This window comes from Perognathus longimembris, chromosome 17, assembly GCF_023159225.1.
Source record: "Perognathus longimembris pacificus isolate PPM17 chromosome 17, ASM2315922v1, whole genome shotgun sequence".
Lineage (NCBI taxonomy): Eukaryota > Metazoa > Chordata > Mammalia > Rodentia > Heteromyidae > Perognathus > Perognathus longimembris.
In genome coordinates, this window is record NC_063177.1 from 14728160 (window position 1) to 14745130 (window position 16971).

Below are 16971 nucleotides of genomic sequence, written 5' to 3' on the forward strand. Positions count from 1 at the left end.
GATCATAGTTTGAAGTCAGCACGGGCAAGAAAGTTCTTGAAATTATCTCCAATTAACCATAAAAAGCAGGAAGTAGAGCTGTGGCTTAAGTGGTACAGCGCTAGCCTTGAACGCAAAAAGCTCAGTGACAATGCCCAGGGCCTTGAGTTCAAGCCATAGGACTGGCATTTTAAAAAGTAAAGAAAAAAAAAGCATAAGGCCCTGAGTTCAAGCCTCAGTACTAGCATGAGCACACACAGAGACATAGTGTTTGAGACCTTTAGTACTTCAGACTTTTTTCTTATAACATCCTGGAATAATCGTATATAGAGAGAGCAGTTGTAATAGGGCCCACATTTAAACATGAAATTCACTTATGTTTTATCTCTATCTTACAGATGCAGTCTCAATGTAATTTTATGTAGACTTTTTGGTTTTGGCAGTGTTGGGGATCAAATCCTATACATGCTAGGCAGGTGCACTAGTGCTAAAAGCTATAGAGTAATAATTTAAATAATTTTCTGCATAAAGTTTGAAGGGATGGAATTTCTGCTTGTGGTATCATGCTAATGCTCACAAGATTTTGGAGCACCTTGAATTTTGGACTGAACTAAGGATGCTCACCCTGTAACCTCCTTGGCCACAGAACTGACAAAACCCACAGCACAGATATGATCTCATTTTTTGGAGAACACACCATGTGTCAGGAATGCAGGGGCTGGCTCCTGCAGCTCTGCATGTGTCCCTGGAGGGCCTGCATCTAACTCTTGCCCTGCTCTGGCTTACCAGAGCCTGTTCTCACATTCTCAGTATCTGGAGGCCCAGGTTTTGTCTCCCATGTATATGTGCACTTTGTCCCTTTCAAGTCTGACAGACTGTCCTTAGGCTACTGTCAAAGCATCTGTCTCTAACTTGAGCTTGTTCCCCTCAGGGCTGCCTTGTGCAGATCAAACCTAACTCCACACACATCCCTCCATTGAAAATCTTTAGCTTGCACCTTCTGACAGGTGGAAAAGGCCCACTGTGGGCCTTGTTCACAATGTAAACCACCTACACTGGGAACTCCTCCACCCTTCTGGAAAGGTGCATCAGCCCTCTCCACCAGGAGTCTCTCAGCTTCCACCTCAAGTGTAAGAACTCGCCCTTGTGCCTGTTTCCTCTTGGAGCTTGCAGATGCACGAGGGAAAGACTTTGTGGCTAGACTCATAGGCCACAGCTGGGCAGAGCTGGCACTCAGCACAGACTACTGCAGGGATGGAACTGTCCTGCATTACCTCCTTCTCCAGCAGAGAGGTTAGCTCGTGTGTGGAGAGCCGGTCACTTCCATCCTCTGAGGACAGGTGCAAGGGGGCAATGGGCACCTGCTTTTCTTCCCGTAGAGGGGTGGTCTCCACCTGATGCCATCGCTGCTCTATCTCCACATGAACATTCTGTGTCTTGAGATCAGTTCCTAGAAGCCCCGGGCTACGGTCAACCTCCATGCGTAAGGCAATATCCTCAGCACTGGGTCCATCTACAGCGTCTAGCACCCCAAAGCGCTTGCGGCGTTCTTCCCGCCGCCGAGCACGTTCCCGCTCCAACTCTCCAGATTCTGCTTCAGGATGACCAGGGTCACGGGAATCTGAGGGCCTTGTAGCACTGGCCCTCTCTTGTGCCAAAGCCTGCTGGAGAGGGCGGAACTCAGCCCAGTCAAAGGTCTTGGAGCGGCCTTCCCGCCTCCGCTCTCGAGCACGGCTCCTCTTCTGCTCGGGATCCAGCTGACCAGGGTCTGCCTCTTGCTTCTCATGTGGCCTGGAATAGGTCTCAAAAGATGAGCTGCTTTTGTTTTTTTCCTCCGGTAATGAGCTACAAGGATAGGGGAGGCAAACAGTACTTGTTAGGGGACCTGATACACCCTGGCCCATCACAGGGCCAGCTAAAGTGAACCATGGCTAATGCACATGGCTCCATGGCTTTCTTCTGAGGCAAGCACTCTTGCCACTAGGCCATATTCCCAGCTATGGCTTTCTTCTGTTCTCAAAGTAGCTTCCAAGAACAAAGGGAAGGAATGTGCCAGCTGTGCCAAGTCATCCCTTCTCTGGAGAATCCAAGACTGATTCTGATGGGGTGAGGAGGAAGAGCTCCATATGGTACCAAGGTTTCTACTGCACATCTCTTTAGGAGATGCTGTGAGGCGAGTTTTGGGGTAGTCCTGTTACCAAGATGATAGGGATAAGGAAGACAAGGGATTCCCATGGGTTCCACAGCAGGAAGGACTTACACAAATGGTATGGCAGATTCTGAAGCAACCCCCATGCTACACAGTGGTGAAAGAATAAGAACTGTCCACCAAGAGCTGGGAACATGGCCTAGTGGTAGAGTGCTTGCCCTGGGTTCGATTCCTCAGCACCATATATATAGAAAAAGCCAGAAGTGGCACTGTGGCTCAAGGGGTAGAGTGCTAGCCTTGAGCAAAAAGAAGCCAGGGACAGTGCTCAGGCCCTGAGTCCCAAGCCCCAGGACTGGGAAAAAAAGAAGAAAAAAGAACTGGCCACCTCTTTAAAGGGCAAATGATCAGCTGATTTAAGCCACTCAGCCACTCACATAGTCACTCACATGGGTCAGAGTAAATGCTGAGATATGCTGTGGGTAAAAGGACAGGTGGTTTGTTTAGCTACAGACCACACAACAGGGAAGAAAGCAGTGGTTCCCACCTGACAAGGGAGATGGCCTGGCCAGGCTGCACAAGTTGTGCAGCCTACCCAGCATTAGTAGAGTGTAGAAGATGATCAGCTAGATGAATTCCTTCCTTTTCTAATCTGTTCTAAAGAAAGATTCCCAAGGATACCACCTCTCTAACAGAGGAAGGACAGAGAGAGCAATGTCAACACAGCAAGAGGCTGGAAGTGGGTTTGCTGGTAGCAGAGCACACCAGCTAGCCCACCCAAGGCTAGAAGAACAGGCCCTGATCCTGTTCAAGTCTCAGCAGAGTTGGAAGTGACCATGGGCAGTGAGGGCTCAAGGCAAGAGGATCCTGGGGTCACCTCTGTCTATATCATGGCTAAAGAAAAAGGGGTCCCTATTGCTCTCAGGGGTCATCAATGTGCTTCAAAGCACTAGGGTGGATAAGAGTCCAGTCTAAGACCAATGAATAAAAATCAACTAATGCTGGGTACCACAGGCTCATGCCTCCAATCCTAGCTACTCAGAAGACTCAGATCTGAGGAGACTCCAAATAGCCAGCAAAAAAGTAGTAGCCATGAGTGAAAAAGCCAAGCAAGAGAATGAGACCCTGAGTTCAAGTACCAGTAATACTTGCATGTGCATGCGTGTATACACACACACACACACACACACACACACACACACACACACACACACACACACACAGCTGGAAGTCATGGTGCAAACTATAATCCCAGCACTTGAGAGGCTGATGAAGCAGGATAAGAGTTCAAAGCCAGTCTAGGTGACATAATAACTCCCTCTCTCAAACACAGCAAAATAAAATAAACCAGAAAGGAGCTTTCAGCATAATGAATGAAGAGAACAGGCTTAGGCTCAGATCTGTGAGGGGTATTGGATGGCACACGGGAGCAAGCAGGGCACACCAATTCTCAGCTAGGATTCCAACAGGTATGTTTTCAGAGGAGGCTTCTCTATCCCTGAAAGCTGGCAGTACTCTGCCACAGAACACAGGACAGTGATGAGAAGTACACACCAATAGCCCTGACACTGGCATTTGTGCTTACAGTATCTTCTCAGTGTTTATCATGGCAGCAGTAAACAATTCAGGTTTTCCTCAACTCACAAGAGTCAACAGAACATGGAAAAACCCTGCCTGGGGCCTTCTACCAGCTTCAAGATAGCATTAGATTATCAAGTAGATAATGGCTTTCTCACTTTGATATAAAAGGAAGGAAGCACACGCCTGACCTCTGGGTTCATCCTCTGGGCTGCCCTCCAGAGCCACATGCAAATATACAGCATGCATGAGTGTTTTTTGTTTTGTTTTTCCTTTTTGCGGGGAAGGAGTGGGGAATAATACTGAGATTTAAACCACACTTGTAGCTTTTTTCTTTTCTATTTTTGACTAGAATCTTGCTTTCTAGTCCAAGATCCTACTTATACTTACCATATAGCTGGGATAACAAGAGTGTGCCACTGTGTTTATTTTTACTAGCTGAGATGGGATCTTGTAAACTCTTTTGCATGGGCTAGCCTCAACTATGATTCTCTGAATCTCTGCCTCGAGTAGCTAGGATTACAGGTGAATTATTATGCTTGGCACAAGTGTTTTTGATAGCCAACTTCTCCCAGACACAATCCTCACTTTGCACATGCAGCCTAGGCATGGTAGAGATGTGGTGTCTCCATCTACTGCCACTGCTTGAGCAAGGCTGCAGCCCAAGTGCCTTTATCATGTTGCTCTAGATACTCTTACAGGTGCTGGGAAGGGTACCAGGTACCAGGCTTTGCTCCCAACCTCTATAGCCAGGAAGCTGCCACTTAACAATCAGCTCAAACAGTTCCTGAGAGACAACTGAGGGCAGCTCTTCAGGACACAACCTACTAGTTCTGTGACATAGGAACCGCTAGATACTGTTTACTAACAAATGAAATAGTGGACACATAAGAGACACAGGAAAAGAGGTTGACAACAGGCATGGCTATGGCTGCCACAGGCCAGCACTTTCATGCTAGTCAGCAAAGTAAACTAATCAGGCTGAGAAAGGAATAGGGACTCAAGATGCATAAGGACTAGAGGTGGTACAGCTGAGCTTAGCACCAGAACCAGCCCCACACAGGGCAGCCATCTCTACTTCCTTGATAAAAACTGACTGGTGCTTCACCTTCAGAACAGAAGGATGTCCCAAGGTGTATGGACAGGAGATTAACACAGGACAGAACACAGTTTTCCAACTTGGGCTTCAGCACTGAGTCTCAGAGAAGCCTTTCTTGGATGGCAAGTTATTGGTGGCTCATGCCTGTAATCCTAGCTATTCCAACCAGCTAAGTTCTGGGGATTGTGATTCAAAGCCAGCTAAGGTAGGAAAATCTGAGACTCTTACCGCTAAGTAACCAGCAAAAAGTTGGAAGTAGAGCTGTGGTTCAAGTAGTAGAGTGCCAGCCTTGAGAAAAACTAAGGGACAGTGCCTAAGCCCTGAGGTCAGTACCAACACATGTGTGCACATGTGTAAACACACATTCATGCATGTGTGTGCACATGCACATACACAATTAGGTGGAGGAATGAGGCAAAAATGAAGAGTAAAACATATAGTGGCTTGTCACAATCATATGTGGAACTACCATCATCCAGCCAGAACACAATCACCACAGAGGGTCTACAGTGAAATTTGAAGTCAGGCCCGTGTGGCTGAATAGTGCTGACAAGATGATTTGGGTTTGTTTTGGCAGTCACAGGGTTTGAACTGAGGGCCTCATACTTGCTCAGCTTGCTAGCTTGGTTGGCACTCTACTACTTGAGCCATGCCTTGATCCTTCTAACAGGATGGAGATCTGACAAGCTCAGTGCTAACAACAGGCACAAACAATCTGTTTGACTAACCAGGCCAGCTTGTAAGAGGAAATCCCAACCCAAGGGAGAAAAATCAGAAAGCCAAAAGGAGACTGAGCTGTCAGTGCCACAGAAGGAGTGTAGTCAAGCTCTACTGTCAGGGGAAGGGCAGGTATAAAACCACAGCTCTCTCAATGGGATTGCAAGGTACCTACAGAAGGCACAAGGGGCTCCCTTGGGCATGCCTGATAGTCTTACCTGGTCACATCTGGGGCTGTGGTTGGATGCACATGCTTCATGATGGTCTGGATCCAGTTCCGCCGGATCCCAGATGTCATGGCTGACAGGGTAAACTCACCCTCCTTTGTCTACATGAAAGAAATGGGTATAATTAGTGACCAGACCCCTTGGGGGTGATTATCTCCAAAGCAGATCTATGTATTGGACAGACACAAAGTCCATAGGGAGAAAGGCATATGTGTGCCCTGCTCAGCTATACTTTCACAGAATCATAGATCACAGGTCACACACAGAAGGACAAGGACAGCAAGTCTCATTCTTAAAGGAACTCTCTCAGCCTGGAGTGAAAACTGTAAGTAGTATGTGGGGGAAGTGGTAAAGGCAGCATAAAGGGGGAGTACACTGAGAGCCCAGGTCAGGGCCCTGTAGCCCAACACAGGCGCATAGCACAGCAAAGGGGAAGAGTAGACAAACATCAGGGGCTAATGGTAGTCTCCACCCGCTCAGAGCAAGACTTATGGTGCAGCTGCTGTCACTGTCCAGGTCGTAAGAATTCAGACGGTGGCAGAATACAGGCCAAAGAGGGGCCCACTGGGTATCCCTGGCCAGATAGGGGAAGAGAGGGGAGCACCTTAGGTGGCAGGTGAGGCTCCTGTTAACAGTGGGGGACTCTATAGCAGAATGGCACAAAGAAGCATGTGGCCTCATAAACACACTCTCTGCATCCCTAGGTAGCTCTGCACAGACCTACTGCCCAGGAAGGAATGAGCCCCTCACAAGCTATATACCTGCTTCTGCATTCGGAGGCTTATTCTACGGCACTGTCCTAGTGACTGCTTAGGTTGCTCACATCAGACATCATTTCAAGATGAAATGACTAGGATAGCATTGGGCCCAGTAGTGGTGTGACCAGTGACTACAACTGTGTTCTGGAAGGTACAATCCAGACCTCCTCTTCCTCTACCATGGGCCAGCCACAGGCCCCACTCCCTCTTCTTTGTGACCTTCAGCTCTTAGAATGCACTGTGGTGTAGAGTCACTCTCACCCTCTTCTCTGGGCCATCCCTCTCCATTCCAGGTGTGGGTACTTCCCAAGTCTTTTCCAAGATATCTGTAGCTGAGCTCTTCTCCATTGTTTTAGAAACCCCTGAACTTACAATTGTATCAGAATTTAGGGCAGATATGGCAGCTGGGAATAAAAAAAAAAATTCTCTGGGACTTAAATAATTAATTAGCAAATTATATCATTCTTATTCTTATATCCTACATCCTTGCAATGGCCCAAACTCCAGCATTTAAATTAAAAGACTGTGCTAGTGTACTCCTGTAGTTACAGCTACTTGGGAGGTAGAGATTATGACTGAGGTTGAGGCTGCCTCAGGCAAAATGATTGAGATCTGAAAAAATAAAGCAAAAAGGGCTGGGGGCACGGTTCAGTGGTAGAGTACCTGCATAGCAAGTTCAAGGCCTTGAGCTCAAACCTCAATACTGCCTTTTTTTGTTTGTTTTAAATTTTAAAAAAAGGGGGTGGGGGAGAGAGAAAGGGATTGGGGGGGGGAGAGAGAGAGAGAGAGAGAGAAAGTGCCTTCAGTAATAAGTCTTCAAGCAGCTTTGCGAAGAGAGATATGTTTAACCCTTTGTCCACACCATTCATTGAGGACTAGGAGGAATGGACTCAGGAGCCAAAAGCAAGACAAAAGCATCTATGCTAATAGAAAAGAGTGACTGCTGAACATATTGGTCTGCCTAGAGGTGTCTCTGGCCAGGATTTCAGGTTCTTAGAGACTGGACTACACCAGTCAAGTTCTTACCCACCCTATATTACCCCACCTTGCCCCTAGGCTCACATGTATCTGGAAGCCATAGTTTCTCTGCACTGGATATTCTGTGACATCATAACATGTGGACAAGTCAACTTCCCCATCCAAGTCAGCTGCCTGCAAAAAGAAGCAAGATACCTTATAAGATTCAGGAATGGGGGCTGGGATTGTAGCCTAGTGCTTATCTAGCATGCATGAAGCCCTGGGTTCAATTGCTTAACACCACATAAACAGAAAAGGCTGGAAGTGATGCTGTGGCTCAAGAAGTAGAGTGCTAGCCTTGAGCAAAAAGAAGCCAGGGACAGTGCTCCCCAGGACTGGCAAAAAAAACCAAAAACCAAAAACCAAACCAAAACAACAACAACAACAAAAAAAAACACCAAAAAAAAAAAAAGATTCAGGAAGAGAGCAGGAGGGGTGCATGTATATCAGGTGGTAAAATGCTTGTCTAGCAAGAGCAGTACCCTAAATTCAAACCCAGTACTGTGGGGAGGGCATTAAATGACTCAGGAAGAGCCCATGACTACTGTTCATTTTCACGAATGATTTCTTGTTTAGACTGTTTATGGGACTAGACTTTGACTACCTGCAGGCCCCTCCCCTGAAGCTTCCACACTATTTTCTCCTGCATTTAGCTGAAGATATTCCATGATAGTGGTCCCTAAACGTGTTGGCAGAACTCCTTCACACACTTAGAAAACTAAGGGTCCCTAAGAGTTTTTGTATAAGTCAATTTTATCTATTAATGATATTTACCAATTAAAGTGATAAAATATAAGCGTATTTGTTCATTCACTTAAGAATAAAAACAACTGAATGCAGCCAAGTGGGAGTGGCTCACACCAGTAATCCTAGCTACTCAGGAGCCTGGGTTCCGAGAGTCATGTTTTGAAGCCAGCCTGGGCAAGAAAGTCCATGATTATCTTCAACAAAACTATTCAGAAAAAGCTGGAAGTGGTGCTGTGGCCCAAGTGGTAGAGCACTAGCCTTAGGCACAGAGAGGCTTCAGGGACAGTTCCCAGGCTCTGAGTTCAAGTTCCAGGACTGGCAAAAAATAACAAAACAAAACACAACAGCAACAATAACAAAACACAGCCAACTGCTAGTAGCTCACACCTGTTATATATGATAGCTACTCAGGGGCTGAGACTTGGAGGACTGAGATGTGAAGCCAGCCAAACTAAAATCTGAGTTTCCTTCTCTTATTAACCAGCAAAATAGCAGACTGGCGAAGTGGCTCAATTGACAGAGTGCCAACTGTAAGCAAAAAAGCCAGGTGAGAGTTGCAAGATCCTAGGTTCAAGCTCTAGTACTTGTATGCAAGCATATGTGTGCACACACACAGAATAAAAATAAATCCACTTAATTTTTAAAGTAAAAATGATTTTTGTCTCTGCACTTTGTTCAATGAACTATAGAAAATGAAATGGTCTCACATAGACACCGAGTTGGAAATGAAATAATTTCAGTGGCCTTTTCAGGTAACTGTGGGTGGTCTTCTTTGATAAGTGTTCATTTCTCTAGGTTAAATGAAAGAATTCTCTGTGCTGTTTTCACTGAAATCCATGGTTTGTCCCTGCTTTCTCAATGTCTCCTTTCACAGGCCTGGTTTTGTAATACTATGTATTCGTCACTTAGACAATAGTAAATTTCACATAAATTCCAAATGACCAGACAATTCAGTAAAAGCAGAATTAAAATATGCATAGGGCTGGGAATATGGCCTAGTGGTAGAGTACTTGCCTCACATACATGAAGCCCTGGGTTCTATTCCTCAGCACCACACACACATATATATAAAAAGCCAGAAGTGGCGCTGTGGTTCAAGTGGTAGAGTGCTAGCCTTGAGCAAAAAGACGGTAGTCAGGTCCTGAGTTCAAGCCCCAGGACTGGCAAAAAAAAAAAAAAAAATCATGCATGCTAAATCATTACCTATTTTACCAAGACTATTTAAATAAGGGAAGCTGCCAAGTTCATAATGATAATTACAAGATTTCTGAAGTTCTCTCTCTTTTTGAGACAGGATCATGCTTTGTTGCTCATGTTGGTCTCTAACTCACAGGGTCAAGCAGTCTTCCTGCTTCAGCCTCTCAAGTAGCTCAGCCACTGTACCTGGCCTAAAATTTCTTAAAAGCTACATTATTGGTAATAAAGTCTGACAGTTGTTTTCACTGAAGAGCCTCTTAGATGAAAATGTCTGCCAAATCCCCAAAATAAATGAGCACAGTTTCTCAGTTTTTTGTTTTTCCAAGCAAGGATGGTTGTTGCACAAGCAGCAGCTAGTTGAGCTGGCAACTCAACAACGGGACAAGTTTGTAGGCTCTGGGGTGCAGCTGTGGGACTGACAATTCTCACAAACAAAAGAACACTAGAGACAGGTGCTGAAAGGTTGAGAATAAAACCAGTAACCTGTACTGCCCCATAAAGGGCCTTGTTCTTACACATCATGACTGCTAGCAGTGCAATACGGTAACTGCTGGTACAGCTATGGCTATAGCTGAGCCATACCTACCTCTACTTTTATGCCATCACTGTGGATGTCAATGCAGTGAATACAGTTTTATAAACACAATTTGACCATTAAAGCTGTCCTGAAAGAATGAAGTCCAAGACCACACTCAGAACCATTCAGTGTTATAAACACTTCTTTACATACATCTTTACTCCCAGTTTTCAAACATAATCAAGTCTGTCACCCACCTTTTATAACAACATCTTTCCTCTTCAGGCCATGCGACCCCTAATAAAATGTGGGTCCCTGCTACTTCCTAGTACAAAGGTGTGGGAATGGCTAACTTGAGACTGAGATCTTTTTCTACATGTGTGGGTGGATCTGAAGTAGAGGTAGTTACCAGGAGAAAGACTTGCCAAGCTATCTCAGGGATTTTTTTTGGGGGGGGGGGGTGCGGGGGGGATTGAAGAAAAGAGCCCATCCCAGTTGGTCTTCAATCATGGAGTTTTGGGCCCCAACCAATAAGGTGGTATAAGACCTGGTTTTAATGCTTTCAGTGACTAAATTTGCCACAGAACCTCTGTAGAAAAAAACAGATTGCTCATCTTGAGTGTTTAAATTTCAGTGTTCCTTAGAAAATGAAAAATAAAAAATAAAAGCTGCTGAAATCTCCTGTACCCACATATCCAAACAGCCTCAGAAGAGCACGTGTCACGCATCTCTGCTTTGTATGGATGCACTCTGTCCCACTCGACTGAAACTGGGACACTGAAGAAGGCAAGAGGGACAACCTACAGATGAGACTTTAGCGTCAGGTTCCTGGATGCTATCTATATCCCATAGACTGTCTCTGCAGAAGTGAAGCCGGGATACTCACCTCTTCAGCCACGGAGTCCCTGTAGTATCTCAGGCTCTGATCAGCCAGGACAAACCAGTGCTTCTTCCACTAAAAGGGAAGAAAAAGAAAGTCAGCTACTATGAAGCATGCTTGCTGCTTCAGGGTGATCTGCCACCAAGTCCTGGGGGGTCCTCCAAGAGCACAGGTAAAGCAGAGGGAAGTCTAGACTGCACAGGGCAGACAGACACCAGGCAGCCATGCGCTAACAACCTTAGGAAGGCTTGCTAAGCTGAGGCTCCTCTGTGAAGAGGCAGTCGAGAGTGGATGGGCCTTGACGGGGGCTTTGCAACCCATGGTGGTAGCATGGCTGGTGAGCAGTGCTCCTCTGTGAAGAGGCAGCAGACAGCAAGTGGGTGGGCCTCAGCTGGGTCTCTGTGACTCATGGTGGCATGGTTGGTGACCAGTGCTTTGCAGGCCTGCATTCCAATTCTAGAAGTTGCAGACCAAAGCTGGCCCATCACATAGAAAAGTGAATGTGAAAAAGAGCAGTGAGCCATAGCCACTTGGCTGGCTCACCCAAGAGGCACATCCCACTACACCAGCAGGAACAAACTAACCCGCTAGAGTCTCAGTCTTCACTGTGAGTAGCAAGGAGGGGAACTTGAGTCTTCAGGCAAAGCCAAGGGAATTTGATACAAACAAGGGAAGAGAGAAAAAGGAGAATTTTTTTTTGCATCATATATGGAAGCAGAAGGGGGAGCTCCAATGGCTGGGTTTATGGACTTCTAGGCCAAATACCCAGCAGGCTCCTTTATGCCTTTTTGGGATGGTTGGTTTTCCAGCCTAGCTCAGGGTCAAGGTGAAGCTGACAGGCCGAACCACAAATGGCTTCTCCAACTTGAATTTAATGGCTAGAATGTACCATATTTACTATCCCCAGAGCCTAATGGTGCCACCGCAGTTGAGCTGCTCTCTCAGACTCTATATTTGTGTATGGAAACACAAGCTAGCCCCATAGCCAGAAGTGTCCCCTGTTCCTGAGGAAACCTGGGCCCCTGGAGAACTTTTAAGAAAGGCTACACAGTTGAGGGCTAGTGTGTAGAATGTTGTGGGATGTCTCCAAGGCCTGAGGCTGAGAGGTGTTGCCACCACTGTGGCAATAGGAACCCTATACTTGCACTCTGAGCAAATGGAAGGCCCTGCCATAGTCTTGGGTCCATGAGACAAGCATGTGCAACAGAAGGTTAGGAGACAGAGCTAGGGCTCACAGACCCCACTAGGGATAAGCTCACATCTGTTCCCCAGCATTCACAGCTCCAAGTTGCTCCACACACTTACCTGGCCATCCTCATACTGCTTGGTTAGCCAGCCTTTCTTGAAATTCAGCAGGTCAGGCTGAGGAAGAGAGAAAAGAATGGCTCATAGGAAAGCATCATGGCATCCCAGTTGTGGATAAAGCATGTCTGATGGGGCTGATATGGCTGAGACATTTTTATCTAGATGAAGTGGCACCAGGAGCAGAAGTTTCTCTACTTGTCAGACAAGTTTGCACGACCTCCCTCACTGCACTCTGTGATGCTGCATGCATCTTTGAGGACGGAAATGTCAGGTAAAGGGAGATAGCATGGTCTTACTTGCCCTAGACAACAGCAGCACTGGCTCCCCCACTGCCCCAAAGATCTCTGCTTTGAGGGAGATGTCTGTACAGGGTCCATTGTATAGCTTGTCTGGGGGCAGAGCACAGGCCCAGATGTAGAGTCCCTAAGGACTGTATACAAAGGGGCACACCTGCAGCAATGACTAAAGGCAATTCCAGAGCCTCTGGAAGCTGTAGGAGTGAGGCAGAGACCATGTCTGGTCTAGCGGAGCAGCAGCAACAGCACCGCCCACTCCTCAAGAGGAAGCTACATCTGCATTCCCCATGAGAAGTAGGATGGCAGACAGGAAGGTCTGGACCTGCCAATAGGACCTAAGTAGAATGTCATCTCTGTTTAACCCTTCTCATTCATCCTGCTCAGACATACCTGGGACCAATGCACAGCATGAGAGCTCATGGCATTAGGACACTTGTATCCTGTTCAGCTGAGGCCTTCATCTACCACACAGTGTGCCTATGTGGTCAGGTTCCACAGACCTTAGCTAACCCTTCTGTGGCCCCAAGCGTTGTCTGCTTTCCATAGCCATCCTGATCAGAAATTGCCTTTGAATCCTTTTAGTATTCCAAAGACAAGGTGTGATTGATTGGGAGAGTAAGTGAGAAGTGGCAAGACACCAGGAAAATGTTCAGGGAGCTCCTACTCTGTCACAGAGAGACCACAGTGGACTACTGTTCGACCAAGGCTGACCTCAATGATGAGAATTTTCTCTGTGAAGTCCTACTTTAAGCCCCACTTCACATCAAACAATACTGCCAGAGTTGTTTAAAGTACCAACAGTAAGTAACAATGAGAGATTTCAGGATGCATCAGCTTAGAGACTTTTAAAGAAGAAAAGTCCCACTTCAGTGGAAACGACTGTGGTTGCTGCCTGAGACCTGGGATGAAGGGCTGCTCTCTGCCTCTCTGTCCTCCCTGATGAGCTATAGATCTGTAAGTAATTTCTGCTGCAGTTGTGTCACTGCACCCTTGTTGGAACCAGGGAACAGTGTAGGTGGGTCCCTGATAGTGTTTTCCCCCTGGGTCTCTGATTGCTGCTGGGAAACAATGGCTACTAGCTGAACTGATAAAACAGCTGTCTTGGGGATGAGAGCTGGAGAGCAGATCTAGTCTCTTCAGGACACTAGAGACAAAGAGTGCAGAAGAGCCAGGCTGGCATGCTGAGGTAGCCTAGCTGCCATTTTACCCACTCCAATTGAGCAGCTTCTACTGAAGCTCCAGGCCCAGTGGGAAGATGTAGGAAAAGCCTACTTTTCCCCGTGGCATAACCCTTGAACAAGACAAACTCCTAGGACATGGCTCCTGCTCTGAAATGCCACAAATACAAACACCCAAAATAAGAGTAGAGGGTCTTCAGCCTGACTCTTAAAAGTCAGATTTCCCTTCTGTGGCCAAGATGACCTATGCTCAGGATGCCATGTAGTCCCCAATTGTGCTGAGCCTAGGAAGGGAAGAACACAGGATCTGCTTCTAACAAGCTGCGGACCAGCAAGTGTGGCACTCACAGACATGATGGCCTGTGCACGGAAGGATGGACAGATGGACACTGACAGACAGCAGCCCAGAGTGGGCAGAAACATCAGTGGCCACAGTGAATCTTCAGAGAACTCGGCATGTGGCCTGGGCTCACCGTCATGGAGGACTCCGTGGACCTCCTGTCCAGTGACTTGGCTCTTCGGTGTGGAGACAAAGGGGAAGCCGAGGCATCTGAGAGAGTAGCTGTGGGGGCTTCGCTGGTGAAGTCCTGTGGCAGAGAGCAGCCGCCCATCAGTACAGCCTGAGGCAGCTCAGGCAGGCACAGGGGTGGCAGCTGGGTGGTCAATCATCCCTCATTGAACAGGAAGGTGCCTCACTCCCAGTGAGGGACAACACTATGTAGGCCCCACTGCAGGTCTGGGACAACCTGGATCCTTGAATGCCCTGGTCAGTAGAGAAGTTTTTTTCTTTTTGATGCCCAGTCACCATCACTGCCCTGGCCCCACCCTATTTTCTAGCTTCTGGGGACCCAAAAGAGGCAGTGGGCACCTCATGAGCAAGAAAGAAACCAGGGAAGGATTGACACAAAGCAAGATACAGAAGAGGCGGGTTGGCAGGCATAAGCCTAGAAGGAGGACTGCTAAGGTTGATGGATTTTATAGACTGAGCAGCGAAATGAGAGCATGGATGCCACTTGAAAGACAGGAAGGAAGATGTGATATTCAGCCTTGTTGGTGGACTGCCTCAAAGAGGAAAAGACCTGGGATCTAAAAATTAATTCCAACATTCTCTAGTAGAGAAAGATGAAGTTGTAGAAGAAAGAGGCAGAAAACAGGCTTGCCTCAGGAGGCTCAGTAATGAGGCTATCAGAGAGCAGAGGCCTGGAAGAAGCACATCTCTTGCATATGGGGCATTTCAAGTGTGTGCCTGGACCCCCAGACACTCTGGGAGCCCCATTTGGACCTGGGTGCCTTGATCCCAGGAGCTCACCCGCTTCCTAGGGAAGGTCCTCTTCTCACTGCGGCCCTGGCGAGTGTCACTTGATGGGGAGAGAAGGGTGGATGCATTGGTCTCCATGTGTTCTGCCTTCTCAATGTCTAAAGCCTCAAATTTCTCAATTACCTGGGACCGCCTGCAAGAGAATACACAGGGCTGGCTGAGCCCAGAGAATCCCATGTTCTCAGGGTAAGGTTGGTCTTGATTAAAATGGGCTCCTGCAGCTTCTCCCTATACCTGGCCCATTCCACTGGGTCCCTGTGCCAGTTTCCCCCAGCCTCCAACAGGCACTGACCAGGCTTCAAGCACAAGCTTAGAGAACCCAAACTCCATTTGTACCCCTTTTATGGCAGGCTGGAGCACTTCAAGGGATGGCTCTCCCCTGCTAGGCCTATGCCTAGCCCTGCCCCCATACTGAAGGCCCCTGAGGCTGATCCACATAGCACTCACACACTTTGGCACCTGGCAGCTGCCCTCAGCCATGGACATAATCAAAGGGCAATCACCACCTCTGTGTACACTGCACTTTTCCACAATCACAGTACAGCCTCACCCCAAGATGTCCAAACTTTAGCAAGAAAAAGACCCATGAATTAACATTTCTGCCAACATTTAAAAGGAATCAAAAACCAAATTAAAAACAAAGCAGGTTGATTTCATGTAAAAGGGCTGGCGGCCTCATCAGGTGGTCTGCCGCTGAGACGAAGCTGAGATGGGAGCGAAGCGGGTGGAGGAGGCGCGAACGCCACAGCGACACAGCAGAGGGCGGAGAGGGCAAGACCTGAAAGAAAACAAGGCTGGAAAATGAATCAACAGAAAAGGTCTGCTTTTAAAAATCAAATAATGGTAAATCAAAATTGTTCAAAGAATTAAAGCAGCAAAAACCCAAGATGATCGCTGAGGAAGGAGAAAAATACCCATGATTATCCCAGTCTGAGGAGTCACCATGGTGGGGTTAGGCAGGAAGGCTGTGGGCTATCCTGGGGAGGGAGGTACGGGGATTGGAATCTGGGCTTAAAACTTGTCAGGAGAGCAGTCTCCTCACTGAACCTGGGGCTACCTTGGTCTCCACTCTCAGGGAGGGTAGAGATTAAGGTAGACCAAGTGGCCTAAAAGTCAGGGGAAGCAATGGAGACCACCCACCCAGAAGACTAAAACCTACTTTACAAAAAGGGAGGGCTTGGGCCCTGGAATCCTACCCTTTGCCCTGAGGCAGCCTCTCTTTAAAGGTTAGTGAATCCACTTCCAAAGGCCCCTTCTTCCAGGGAGGCAGAGTCCTACTGGCAGAGCTCAGGAAGGCATGAGTGCTCTGCTTCCTTCTACAGCATCTTCTTCAGAAAGAGGCTCATGCCAGGCCAGCCAACTGCACCCACAGAGAAGGCGGTGCTAAGAGGAGCAGGAGGAGGTGGGTTGTGAGAGCAGGAAGCTAAGAAGCTGCCAGATCACCAGGCACAAGGGTAAGCTTTTAAGTGCGCTGAGGCATCTAGCACAGCCAAACTGTTGCCATCATTGGGCCTTAGTGCTGCTGCTCCTTCTGGCCTGAGAGCCCTTACACCTGACTTGGAGACCTCAAAGGCCCCAGGACAGCAGTGAGGACTGTGTAGGGCCAAAATGCATGCTATAGATGCACAGGGCTCCAGGCAGAGGAGTCAGAGCAGAAAACAGACAGGCACTTGCTATGGTGGCTCCACACACATTCTAGAAGATGTGAAGACCACAGGCCTAGGCAACCTCCACCACAGCTCACTGTGCAGAGTAGGTGGTGTGACAGCAAGCATGTCACTTAGGTAGAACTGAGAACAGGTGCTGTCTGCCTGCTGCAGCGCTGGAGTTCTCAAGGTACTTCATACAGGACCATAGATGGTTTCCTTACCTTCGGAAGCCAGACAACTCCGGCTGTCTAAGAAACATTTGCAAAAGACTCTGGAAGTCTCAAGAGCAGACACTTGAAGCTCAGGGCCCATTGTGATCAGACAGTTGCTTACTAGCTCAGTTAGGGCTTATAAAAAATGGAC

The 16971-nt window shown here is 47.6% G+C and overlaps 1 protein-coding gene across 6 annotated transcripts in view; it reads right to left on the reverse strand.

Annotated features, from left to right (window-relative positions):
• LOC125365104 (myosin phosphatase Rho interacting protein) overlaps positions 1-16971 on the reverse strand; it is a 128901-nt gene that overhangs the window by 27374 nt on the left and 84556 nt on the right. For all 6 annotated transcript variants that reach the window (XM_048364934.1, XM_048364935.1, XM_048364930.1 and 3 more), the window contains exons 8-14: positions 14951-15092; positions 14115-14228; positions 12168-12224; positions 10869-10937; positions 7567-7656; positions 5738-5847; positions 1254-1824 (exon numbers count right to left, since the gene is read on the reverse strand). In XM_048364934.1, the coding sequence (XP_048220891.1) occupies positions 1254-1824; positions 5738-5847; positions 7567-7656; positions 10869-10937; positions 12168-12224; positions 14115-14228; positions 14951-15092 (1153 nt within the window). The remainder of the gene's footprint in view (positions 1-1253; positions 1825-5737; positions 5848-7566; positions 7657-10868; positions 10938-12167; positions 12225-14114; positions 14229-14950; positions 15093-16971) is intronic.